General features: G+C 33.0%; 2 protein-coding genes across 3 annotated transcripts in view; one reads left to right on the top strand and one right to left on the bottom strand.

Moving 5' to 3' along the window:
* Positions 1 to 13,905, top strand: part of LOC110995515 (protein prickle) — a 254,268-nt gene that overhangs the window by 10,083 nt on the left and 230,280 nt on the right. The window lies entirely within an intron of this gene.
* LOC110995521 (solute carrier family 22 member 1) overlaps positions 1,644 to 13,905 on the bottom strand; it is a 36,747-nt gene continuing 24,485 nt past the window's right edge. For both annotated transcript variants that reach the window (XM_045630654.1, XM_022262725.2), the window contains exons 2-8: positions 10,766 to 10,943; positions 9,117 to 9,294; positions 5,084 to 5,184; positions 4,367 to 4,518; positions 3,255 to 3,869; positions 2,654 to 2,835; positions 1,644 to 1,939 (exon numbers count right to left, since the gene is read on the bottom strand). In XM_045630654.1, the coding sequence (XP_045486610.1) occupies positions 1,757 to 1,939; positions 2,654 to 2,835; positions 3,255 to 3,869; positions 4,367 to 4,518; positions 5,084 to 5,184; positions 9,117 to 9,294; positions 10,766 to 10,923 (1,569 nt within the window). In that variant the 5' untranslated portion in view covers positions 10,924 to 10,943 and the 3' untranslated portion in view covers positions 1,644 to 1,756. The remainder of the gene's footprint in view (positions 1,940 to 2,653; positions 2,836 to 3,254; positions 3,870 to 4,366; positions 4,519 to 5,083; positions 5,185 to 9,116; positions 9,295 to 10,765; positions 10,944 to 13,905) is intronic.

The following is a 13,905-nucleotide window of genomic DNA, read 5'->3' as shown; positions in this document are numbered from 1 at the left end:
GTTCATATGAGGTCTGTCCAAGATATTAGAGTGTTACTTGGAATTGTACAATTTTAAAACGATGCGTTTTAAAGAATTCAGAATAATCACGCTTTTAAGAATGATGCTGGATTCTAATAAAACAGCGAAGAAATTGAACACATCACTCTATTTAGTCTGTTCTAGAGTGTTTAATAGGGTCTTTTTGGCACATCCTAGATATATGTGATCTTCGATGCTGCATCTCACATAACATGAGGCGGGATTTCGGACAAACGTGTTTGGTTAAAACAAAAGTAACTTAAAGAAGATAAGGTAATCGTTATTGTTTCATGATTAAGCACATACGGAAACAAAGAAAGATAATACTATATTATAAATGATTTCAATGATATGAAAAGCTTGACTTTCCGGTGCCTCATCTGTTTCTCAGTCAATAGCCAACGATTTCGAAAGTCGCTGCAATAATAAAACTGTGTGAGCAGAAATCAACGCCAAGTACACTTACGATTGTTCAGATATTTTATGTAATGATAAATTACGAAACTTCTGCTTAGTTGCATCATGCTGACATCGACGTGCATTGTCATCATTGTATTCTTACTTTTGCCTTTGGTTTATATATGGTATATGCCTATATTACTAAGTTCATTAAGCTTCTATATATACTTCATATGTTAAAACTGTCTTTACTGCACTAGAGGTGGAATTTAAAAACGCGTATAAAAGAAATAAAAGCTTTAGCAGGAAGCGAATGGAGAAAGAAATCTATGAAAAGAGATATTTGGAATAAGGTGGAAGAGGCCTGTGAAGGGGTTCCCATCAATGGTTCTAAAGAAAATTAAGACGACTAAAAAATTTAGGTTTACTTATTTAGATTTTTTGGTCAATTGTTTAATCTTTTACTTTTGATCCAATATAATTGATGTGTAAAATTTGTGATGTCATGTTTTCTTGTATAATTGTATGCATACACGTTGTATTAGAACTTATAAATTAATAATCTAACTGACAGTCTGTAAAGGCAAGAAATATGTATTGAAGAGCAATGAAACCCGTGTTCTAAAAGTTGTTTTGTTATTAATAACGTATGTTTTGTCAACTCTATGATCAAAGATTGATAAATGATGTCTAGACCAGTAAAAACATGAAGCGAAGTCTCCCACAGTTCAAGGTTGTATCAAGCATGTTAATCTTTCATCTAATTAACTTGCTATATCTTTTTATTACGCAGTCATAAATTAATGTAGGAAGTGCGCTTATTTGTTTCCGGTGCATTTAATTAAAGCCGAATAAGATTTATTCAAATTAAGGGTCTAAAGTGTGTAATAGGGCTTTTGATATATAGCTTTGTTCAATACTAATTGGTTTGAAACGGCGATTTTTGATGACTACTTTATAAATTTGTTGCATGAGTTATGTGTACCCTACATGAGTTAAGTTTACATATTTTAAATATTTTAGGGAATTTTAAGGAGCGTTAACAAAATGTAGAGAATTATTGAACTCTTGAAGCCAATATGAGCCATTTACGAACTCTTCGATAAGTCAAGTTAGTTTTTAATTCGAAGTATATATTTAAAATGAATATACAAAAGAAAAAACTATTTTTGAGGTTTAATTATCTAAGTTTATTTTGGGTCACATATACAAATACATTTTCAAAGATTTTATAAAATTCTCTTTATTATTTGAGATATTAATCTATTCTAGACTATGATGTTTCTTTATGGCACATAACGCGCGATCTTAATTCGACTACATGTCGCTTTCTGTCCTAAGTAAGTCCTTGAAGTTCATCATTCTGTACTCTTTCCTTAACAGTACCTATCGCCTCTGCTTCTTGTACCGTATCTGGGAGCTGCGTATTTGCAGTTTCAGGCATCAAAAGAGTTAGAGCTCCGGATAGGAGAGAAGATGCACCAAATATGAACGCTGGGAGACCAGTCCAATATGTCATCTGAAAATAATAATTTGATATTCAGCTTGATTGGTAAACAGTTCCTAGATAAGATATGAGTGTTTAGGCTTTAAAAGATAAGTTAAATTAATTTAGGCCGCAAGTGACAGTTTTGATAAATGTTTTATCTTTATATATGTTATTCTCCAATATTTATACTAGAGCACATTTAGTAATATTAATTAATTTCTGTTTGCTTATGAAATTTTAATTTACAATCAACACAACAGTGAGCAGTGTTGGCCTAGTGGCTCCAGTGGCGTGCGACTCTCATACCTGACGTCGTAGGTTCGATCCCCGGCTGTGCTTCAATGGATTTTCGTTCTCTGTGCGCATTTAACATTTGCTCGAACGGTGAAGAAAAACATCGTGAGGAAACCGACATGTCTTAGACCGAAAAAGTCGACGGCGTGAGTCAGGCACTGGAGGCTGATCACCTACTTCCCTATTAGATTTAAAAATTGATCATGAAACAGATTCAGAAATCTGAGGCTAACCTAAAGAGGTTGTAGTGCCACTGATTTATTTATTATTATTTATCTTAATACAACGAAAAACGCTGCCATCATTAACGTTACAGGGACCAAATTTTATTTTTTTAGTTATAATTTTGTATTTATAATTATTAGTTTTTGGTTAAGCAAATTTACGTCAAATTAACTATAATAAAAATTATTCTCCAATGTGCAAGTCTTAAATTGACATAATACTCACAAGCAGAGGAGTTTGTGGTGCCAATAATGAGCCTAGGCGACCGATTGAAGAACAGATAGCGTGCATTGAATTCCGAGTATAGGTGGGAAAGAGCTCTGATGTGTACATGTACACGATGTTGTATGAGAACGTGGCCAGAGTCTCAAAAGCCATCAGTAATAGCAGACCAAGCCAGGCATATCCTGAAAGAACATTTTTTTACTAGAGGTAATCATTTCTGTAAAAAATATTTTTTATTAAAATGGTTTCACTACTGAGTTCGACAATAGGCGCGTCCACACAGAGCGAGTAGCCTCGCGAGGCACTTGACTCTCTGCCGAGGCAAGCGCGCCCGCTGCCGAGTGACCGAGCGCCCGAGCTATCGAGTGTTGAAATGATTTGCTCAAAGGCTTTGCCTCGCGATAAGTTACCTCGCGAGGCTGCTCGCTCTGTGTGGACAGTAATATGTGTCTCAATAGAAATCTTACTGGACTTCAAAAGACAATATAAATAGATTTAAGATTTAATATTAAACTGGTGCTAATAAGTAAGAATAACTTAATACATCTAGAGAGATAAAGTAGCGCAAATATCTTTCTATTCTATATGTATATTATCTTACCCTTTGGTAAGAACGGTTGAGAGACACAAAATAGTCCACCAATTATAAACGATGCTATCAAAGGCATTTTCCTCTTGTATTTCGAAAGTGCAAGCCAATAGAAGACGTTAGCCGGTATGTCCATAAGCATCAAGAGAGCAAAGTTGATATACTTATTACCCTCGATAAGAACCGAGCTTATCATCATTCCGTAATTGATAAGCGTGATCGTCAACCACCATACCATGCACACCAAAAACCTCTGCATCATTATTCTGGACTTAAACGTTTTCATTAAAAGTTTCCTGTCACTTTCGGTTTTATCTCTTTCTTGAGTGTAATCTAATTTATTTAGTAACAACTTATCTATGCGTTTATTATTTTGCTTTGCAATTTTTTCTATTAATCTAATAGCTTTGTCTTTCTGCCCTTTGCTGAAGAGCCAGCGAATGCTCTCGTCGAGGAAGAAGGAGTAGGTGAGTATAATAAGAGTTGGGGCATATATGACTCGTAGGAAATGTCTCCAGTAGGGTACAGCCCATGCTATAAACGGCATGAGAATCAATCCCCCAGTATAACAATTGAGAAGTATCATTTGGAATAGAACGGCATGTTTCTTCTCTACTATTTCTATACCTGAAATATCCAAAAGTTCATTTGTTGGTTAATGTAGCAATGAAAATGTAATTAATTATATAGCTAAAAAAAGTTTCGTGCTTTATGCCAATGTTTATTTAATATTTGTCGCTTGTATAGCAACCTAGGAGAACCTTTTTGAAGTTTGCTTTTATGATAGTAATATTTATAGATAGTTAGGGGCCAATTGAGAGAAAGTACTTATTAACTTAAAAGAAACAGTAATAGTGAACTTTTAAATTGTTTTACACTTTTTTGTAAGTCATTTTGATACTAAAACTTAATAAAACAATGAGCGTATTAATTTAAATAGTTATCTTTAATTTAAAATAAAAACAGATTTTATAAAATATCGTTCAATCGGTCACTTCCTGTCATATAACAGAACTTTAAAGGAAATTAATTCAGAGAGACAGTTCAAATAGAATGTAGGCAGTTACGAGTATTAATCACTATTGCTTGTAAATTAGGTTATAGTAATGATTTCATATACTTACTTAACATAAACATAGGTGAAAGAGCATCTCCAATAGCAGCCTCCAATCCTTCAAGGACAATATAAAGCCAAAAGGACGTAGAAAAACTCTTGCTAATCCCGAAAATAGCGCCCATAGTCCCTGCGAATACGGCTGCAGTCTTACGCCCAAATCTAATATAAAAAATCGAGTATATTAAGTGTCGTGAACAGTGCAACTACCAACACAATGGTTGTGTTTTATACAATACTGGACAAATGTTTGGCCACAAATGCACGTTAAGATCTGGTCTACTGGAGGGCAAGCATAACCAGGAGGTGTCTATAAACCTCCCCTTAAATGCACCTATAGAAACTGTCTAGAGAAGATGGAAGGGGGTTAGTTCCATTCCTCTTCTATTTTTATAAGACACGACGATCCAAATCGTGTACTGATCGGGGGATGTTAACAACCAAGAGGTGGAACTCCTCCTCGCGCTTCTACATGTGTGTTGTTTGAAAGAGGATGACGGAATCAGATTGTGAGATTCTGTAGAGTGAAAGATTTCTATAGAAGAGTAAAACGCAGGCAGCTAAACGGGGATGGTCAAGCCCGTAAGATTTGAGATTCATTGTGTGAGTTCTTGAATTACAGTAAAATTTTCCTTAAATTTGAACTCGGGGTTTAAAAACCCATGGGTAAGCAAATAAAATTCTAAGTGCTGTTGTTCAAATTTCAAGAATCAAGTCAAAACCAAACCTGTCTGAGATCTGTCCTTGTAGTAACAGTCCGACCATGGCACCAAAACTGTGAACTGTGCCAACTAGCGGTGGTTTCCAGTCTTCACAGGCCAATCCAAACTAAAATCAAATGCATTTCATTAAGTAAGAATAATCTATATATATAAAAGAAAGTCGTGTTAGTTACACCACTTATAACTCAAGAACGGAAGAACAGATTTGGGTGAAAATTGGAATGGAGGTAGCTTAGAGCCAGGAGACGGACATAGGATACTTTTTATCCCGTTCGACAGCGTTCCCGAAGGACTTGACATGAAACGTCAGTCACTATAAAACGTGGTATAACAAAAAAGAATAATATAACGCAAATGATAGCTATGTAATTGACGTATAATGACAGCTATGTAATGACGTATATATGACAATTTGATATTTGTAAGAAATCAATATTCAAAATATTTCTATTAAATAAATAATTAAATGTAATGATAGTGCCATTGCCCATTCGTATAAACAGTGAAGAGAACTATAAAACTCGATATGGTCGTATGTATACAGTTCGTCCAAAGAATGATGAATGTGTTCTATTTGTTGTTGTTGTCGAAAGACGCATTTAATCGAGTATTGGAACGGGAACGTGAATATGATCACCAGGAATTAGATTTAGTAGTTCAAACGAATGTAACCCTGTTGAATTACCAACAAAAGGAAGTTTATGATATTTTAATGAAGGCAAACGATGATGAAAATGGTGGTTTATATTTCCTAGATGCCCTTGGTGGAACTGGCAAGACATTCCTCATGTCATTAGTTTTAGCAACTGTTCGGGCGAGATCCAACATAGCGGTTGCAGTTGCTTCTTCTGAAATAGCAGCCACATTGTTAGAAGGATGCCGTACGGCTCATTCAGAATTAAAATTACCGTTAAATCTTCAAACTATTGAAGAACCAACGTGTAATATTGCAAAACACTCAGCAATGGCCAAAGTTTTAGCGGCATCGAAAATCATCATCTGGGATGAATGCACAATGGCGCATAAACGTGCATTAGAAGCACTTAACAAAACATTAACAGATTTACGCAATGACTCGAGATGTTTTGGAGGAGCAATGATTTTACTGTCTGGCGATTTCTGCTAAATACTGCCAGTAATTCCAAGATCTACGACTGCCGACGAAATAAACGCTTGCCTCAAATCGACAATTCTATGGCGCTATGTGAAGAAACTGCAGCTGACAAGAAACATGAGAGTTACATTGCTTAATGATACATCTGCTGAAGATTTCTCGGAGCAATTGCTGACTATCGGTAATGGTGAGGAAGTTCTTATTCCGAGGATCCCGATGATCCCAACCGATATGCCGTTTGAATTTAAAAGACTTCAATTTCCGATACGTCTTGCATTTGCCATGACCATCAACAAATCACAAGGCCAATCCTTAAAAGTTTGTGGTTTAAATCTAGAATATTCATGTTTTTCCCATGGTCAATTATACGTGGCATGTTCACGGGTCGGAAGACCATCTGCGTTGTTTGTTAAGTGAAGAGTAACCTATGTACTAAAATACAGAAATAATAATGAATGATTAATGTAGGTATTTAATTTTTTTGTATTTTGTTCCAATAAAAAAAAACTGCTTATTTATTGCCATTAAGGCGAAACAAAGTTCGCCGGGTCAGCTTGTTAAATATATATGTACGTATTTATTTTACCAAAAACAATTTTGACGCAACAGGTGACCCTCAATCAAATAAAAAAATTATCATCACATCTCATCATATCGAGATCAATATCGATCTCGTCAGAGATATGTGAATACGCAGTATAGTTCTGTCCCACTAAAACGCACCTGCGCTACGTCACCGATGACATCAAAGCGATATGAGACGCGGGTATGCGTTCTGTCCCGCTTTAACGCGTGTTTCCCGCACTTATGTTACGTCATCGAAGTGTTAGGTTTTTATTTTCGTTACGGAATTTCTTGATTCGGTCGCCGCGATAAAATCTATGAAAAAGCTTAAAAATTTAAATATACGACGAGATATTCTTTGATACTTAGACATCTCAGATGATATCTGGTTATATTCAAACAAGTTACTGTCATAATAGCGGAATAAGTACATAATTGCGTAAGGCATATCGCTTGAATACCTTCATCCAACGATATGCATAAACATACCGGATTAGTGCTACTGTAAAGATCTGTTCCCGCGAGGACCAACAGTGTAATATCGCATACGTATTCATACGAAGATCGTTGAATTTTTTTATACTTCAAAAATCCTAAACGAAGTAATGTTTTAATTTTACCTTATATAGGCAACAATGTGTTCTTTCGAACTTATTCAATATTTTAACAGGATTATTAAAGCATCATCATCGTGTTAAATGCAGAAGACAAATTATTTGATTGTGTAGATACTTTCCAATCATGGTGTATGGGGCAATACATAATTTTATTATTTTCGAGGTATATGTGGAGTAAACTTAAAAAAGGTCGAATGAAATGTAGATTGCGCGGTGGCTGCGTGTATCAGATATCAGTAGCAAGTGTTATAAATACGATACTATATGTTTGACGATATAATATTGTAGAATGATAAATATTATACGAAAAATATATTCTAGAGCCTTCCGTAACTGTCCTTTGCCATTTTTATAACGACAGCTTTGAATAATATATTTCAATTTGAATATAAATAATGTGGATCATGAAGAGTATTTAGACGATAATAAAAATTATTTATAACTTAACTATGATTAATTAATATGAGATTTGCATGTCTATTTTTATAAGGCTGGTTGTGCGGTTTTCTTTAATTAATTAATCTGAACGTACTTAGATCACTTTCTTTGCAAACATACTATATATTTATATGTTACTAGCTGACGCGGCAAACGTCGTTTTGCCATGAATATTATTTCTAGGAAGCATTTTTTAGTTCAATAAAAATAACTATATTATACTATAATATAAATATGGGATGATCGTATCACTTAACGGTTTGAAATATAGATAATAGCCGATTCTCAGCCTTACTGAATATACATAAAAAAATCATAAGAATCGGTCGAGCCGTTTCGGAGGTGTGGAACGAGCATTGACACGAGAATTTTATATTTGTCTTAGATAAAGATATGGGCGGATTCTTACCTATACAAAATGTTCTCAAGTACTAAACAAAGTACAAAGTGTTATTCACGGTACACTTATTTGAGCGAAATATGTATTATTGCGGCCACGTGTGAGGGTAAGATAATTATACTATTCTCGCGAACTCTGAGATAATTCTTCCTTCGAACGAAAATCGTGACCAGGCGCTGATTGAAACGGCTATTTTGTAATTTTAAAGCTCTTTTATTTTGACTTAGGTACTTTACCAATAATTATTATACAAAGGAATTAAATTGCCAAATTTACGTTATTCGTGCACCATATTTCGGTAATTTACTAATTTAACCCTCAGATTCAGAGTGATTATGAGAGTCTAAAATGCATTCAATTACAACATAAGTAATTTTTTTTTCAAAGATAGCGGGACACTCAGTTGATTTATAAAAGTCCGCACAATAAGCCATATAAAAACAGTTATGCAAATCTTATATTAATCTTGATAGCTAAGGCTTATTTTTTTGAATACAGAAGTATATCATTTAGGGTGGAAAACAGAAATGTACGTGTAGATGCGGGAAAATCCTAAACATTGTAGTGTCATTGTTTTTCTGTTCAAATCCCAGTTGTGCACCTATGGATTTTTCTATTGTCATTGCGAATCTTGAGGAAACAGCTTAGTTTCACAAATCTGCATCTTGCAAGGTATTACTTGCGTACAAAGAAAAAATATAAAAGAAATATTTCTTGAATCTGTGGCCAATAGTGTTGTAAAGTCCATGTTTTTTTATTAAAGTCATAAATAATAAGACTTAAGGTGAGATTAAGAAGCGAGACAGAGAGAAACATCCGTATGCCAAAATTCTAACCAAAACCTTGCGCTAAATTTCTTCTAATAAAAGAATCTTAAACATAGTGATTTTATAAAATTTTGCTACCTCAGCTATAAAGCTATTTGGTACATCATAAAGCCACTCAGTACACGTTTCGCCGATGCTTGTATTGAGACCAGTGCATCCCTGCAAGGGTGGATGATGATAGCATTGTTTAATGTCCAGCTCTGACAACCATGGCGCGCTGAATTTGTCGTTTATATCGCATTCTGGAACTTTACATCTGAAAATTGAATGCTTTTAGTATTATTATATATTATTTGTTTGTAATGTTCATAACCTATAGTCGTCCTTGATAATTTGACTGTCCATTCAGATAAATACAGCTACTGAGATAAGCTTGTTCAAGCAAAAAAAAAACTCTACAGAAGAATTATTACATCTGAATATTTAAGTTTTGAGTTTTTCGTGGTATGATAATACACAATTAAACATAGCCGTAAAATATTGCTTAAATAATGATCAAACAAATATATAATTAATTTAAAAAATCTTATATTACTATAATATGGAAAATAAATAATCATATTTCTTTTAGATTGTCAATTATCTGATGACGTCAGTTAATTGATTGAGAGTTGGATAGTCTGTGGAAAAAGCGCGAGTTTCGTTTTGTCGCTTGAATTGTTTCAAGAAGAATTTTTGTTTGAATATTTTCGAGTTTTGTTTTTTTTTTGTTTTAAGTTTGATTAGGAATCAGATCAGAATAATTATTTTGAAGAACTTTTATGAAACAACAAACTATAATTATTGTTGTTTCTATTAATATTTCACATTGGAGTTTTGATTCATTATAGATGTTTATATTTCCTTTTGCTTTACGGAAAACGGGTTTAATAAACACGTAAAGGTTAATTTTTTTGTTGAAAACGCGAAACAATTAATTTGTAGGCTTGTTATCAATATCTCGTTATACGGCATATTAGCATTTTAAATTGATTAAATAATACTAAAACTCAAATAAAATTAAGTTTTATGTTATATGAAAAATCGATATTAGTATTGTCTTTTATTAACATAACTTTTACACATTTAAAGAAAAACACTTTTAAACGGATTATAGTTATGTATTATTGTATTTAAACTTATAATTATTTGTACATAATTTTAAATTTAAACCCTATAATTATTTGAACATAATTTTAAATTTAAACCGACGTTTCGCGTGCTTTACAGCGTGCGTGGTCACGGTGACTGAAGACAAAGGTGTTAAATGTCAAAAAGTATTACAGCTGCAGAAAATGTTATGTTATCTGTATTTATGTCCCCGGAGTTGGTATCGACTAAAAGATGTTTAAATTTAAAATTATGTACAAATAAAATTAAGTTTAAGTACAATAATACATAACTATAATCCGTTAAAAAGTGTTTTTCTTTAAATCGATATTAGTAAATGTACAATTTATAACAAAGCATTCTCTATACCTTTTATTTTTAATCATGACTTTTGTAATTTTTTGTAAAAATTTATAAGTAATTTTTCTATGGATTTTACAACCTCTTAACTTTAATATTAGTTTTGTTTAAGTTTTATGTTTGCCACGGAAACTGTCAAAACACTCCTCTAACTTCCAGCGATTCCGATCTCAATAAAATTTTGTTTGCGTTTCCAAACTTCAGTCTAAAAAAATTCAGTCTATAAATAAATAAAATCAACCCCGTATTAAAAATAAGAATTTAAAATACAAATATACCTATAATTTACATCCTCAATAGCGAATACATAATTCACATTGTACATAGAGTTTGTAGCATACACCAATGACAGCAAGCACAGTGTGATGACCTGGTGCCGGCCAAACGCCCCAAGAGTGCCGAGTACCTCGTCCAATTGCACCTTCTCTTCACTCATATTTTTTTCGTTCGGGAATCCTGAAACAAGAGCTACGATAATGAAAAAAAAAATAGATTTTATCGCACAATCGATAAAAAATTTAACATATAATAAAGACCTGAAATAACTCTGTAAGAAGTTCGTATTAATTATTTATTTATTAGTAATCTCACAGCTTATATACATATTAGAAGACATATTTCCTTCAAGAAAAGAGCGTACCAAGTCATAAAAGGCCGGCGACGCACTCGCGAGCCCTCTGGCATTGAGAGTGTCCATGGGCGGCGGTATCACTTAACATCAGGTGAGCCTTTTGCCCGTTTGCCCTCTGTTCTATAAAAAAAAATAGAAAACAAAACACGTACAGAGCTGAAACAGATTACTTAGATCAACAATACATATGTGACAGAATACATAAGTAAGTAGATTAATAGACAAAAAATACTATTATTAAAAGCATATTCTCTCGGATTAATAACGTTTCAATTACGTTCAATTGGCGCGCGAATCTCCGCGTTGGTTTCTATTTCTGTAAATTAGGATTAACTTCGTATGAAGACTGTTCATTTAATATATTCATTCCATTGATTACCTATATTTAGTGTAAACTCTATGTAACGACACTCAAAAGAATGTGCAATTAACGTTACAGGGTGTTTGTGGTAAATGGAAAACGAGAATATGTATTAGAATAAGAAAAACAATCAGATTGGTGTTTTGTTATTACGTAAAGCACAATTCTTATTGGAACAGCACTACAATTTATGTTGTATTTATTACCTAATTTATTCATGTCTTGCGATATTGAGGCATCTTCGTGAAAATTACGCTCAAGCAATACCAATTGGTAAACAAAATAACGTATTTTTTACATATGGTGCCCATAGTCAAGTTTATTAGGTACGGGCTCGGACAATAAACCTACAAAAAAATGTATACAGCTCCGCAGTTTTAACTAATATCGGCAACTTAAAGAGTATTTTTTTATTGAACTATGGTTATTTGGGGTGGAAGGAATAGCATAGTAAAAAAATATAGAGTGTATCATTGCATGGAAGACAAGCTAAACCAACCAAAGCCGAGTGATTCCGGGGATATTCGATAAATCGAGAGTCGTTACATGGGGTATATACTATATATAATAAATAATAAGTAATATAATCAATATCAGTACCCTGGGTAGGTTCTATTTTTAAATGTTTAGTTTTATTGAATAAACGTCGGGCCGTGCGATAGTCTTGTCAACAAGTTCAAAAACATGAAAAATAGTGATAAAGGTCCTAAAAATATGAGCGATGGCTCATTCGATTCGGAATCAAATAAATAAAATGTTTTTGAAGGATTTTGGTGTAGGATAAAAATTGCAAACAACAAAATAAGATGAAAAAAAATGATATTTCGTTTTTTGTTAAAAATTCAGAAATTTCCAATATAAAATTCCGAACTGCCGGAATTCTATCTCCATTATTTATAATATTAATTAGACGTTGAAAATAGGCCTCCGCGCGGCGGTTATGGCATGCGCGCGCCGCTGCTAAAGAGAGATCAGCAATAAAAATAATATTTTTATAACATAAAATGTGATTTTAAAAATTTGAAAAAATATAGTATCTTCTTAACACTTGAAAGAATCGAGCCCTGAAGAAATAAAAGTTTAATCACCATTTTTCCAAAAGTTATTCAATTGTTAATTGTTAACAAATTTTTCCCAATCTCCATTGGCATAAACAATGGGATGAAAGGTATAAATAATTAACCTATAAAATTTTAAACTTCGTGGAGCCCTTTTGATATATGTACTTTATAAGATTCTACGGTTAATTTTCATTAAAGTTTTTAATTTGTAAATAATGATTTTTTATAACTATAAAATATTTTTTTTAATTCGTAGTTCCTACAAGTGAGGCGCCGGCGTGATTATCGCTTTATACCTACGTTAAAATCGCCCTACATGCCATTTGTTATTACATACAATATTCTATTTTATGAAATATATACGTTTTATGTATTGTTAACCGCATTTTTAAATACATGTAAGGTACTCACTTTTGACTTCTTTATGTGATAAATGCCATAGACAAGTTTACCGCGAAACGATTTGTGTAATACTATTATAGCACGGTGCTTCGCTCTGTTATCTTTTATACTTTAATACCAATTAAAACATATCGACCGTAACCAAAATTGCTATTAATGTACCGTAAATATATATTAATTTTAAAGTTATTTACGAAATCTAACTAAACTAACTTAACATTACTTTTCCAAGAAATGCGTCTCATTTGCTTAGTTTAATTTATTATGTTGCTTGCGCTTACCTGGTAAACAAAAGCCGATCAAAACTTTTAACATAGACAGCAAACTCCAGTTCATTCTCTCCTCTCTCACTTTTCAAACAAAAGTTATGACAGCCTGAGTGCAAATTACGTCAGCCACAGCCGAAGGTTTAAAAAAAATTTTAAAACCAATTTTAATAAAAAAATAAACTGATAGTTACGGGTTAACAATCTTATGAATGTACAGAAAATATCAAAACAATGAGGTTCCACGATGCAACAAATGCTGACACATTGCAATGCAAGGGACTTATAAGTTGCGAAATGCAGATTCCATGCGTGTTATTTAAAATTGTTGATTTCCATCAAAATAATAAACGAAACATCAATATAATTTGTGTCTATGATTAATCTATTCTATAATCTATTTTTATTATGTGGTATCTAAAGCAGCTTTAGGTATTATTCTCTATCCATATTGTGATCTGTGCAGCTCAGCTAAGAACAAGCATAGAAGCCGCGTATTACTGGGCAGTGCCATTTCGCTCGAAACTCAATTAAAAATGGCTTGTGTTTATGAGTGAATGAGACGGCTCAGTCATACTGTCCTCTTTTACTTAGTTGTTGAAACTCACGTATCAATAGGTGATGCTTGAACCTTTTAAGTCTTCTAAATAATATAAAAATTGTACACAATACTTATTAAAGTAACTGCTAGTTCTTG

Source organism: Pieris rapae, chromosome 13 (assembly GCF_905147795.1).
Source record: "Pieris rapae chromosome 13, ilPieRapa1.1, whole genome shotgun sequence".
Classification (NCBI taxonomy): Eukaryota; Metazoa; Arthropoda; class Insecta; order Lepidoptera; family Pieridae; genus Pieris; species Pieris rapae.
This window is presented reverse-complemented; position numbering and strand designations above follow the sequence as displayed.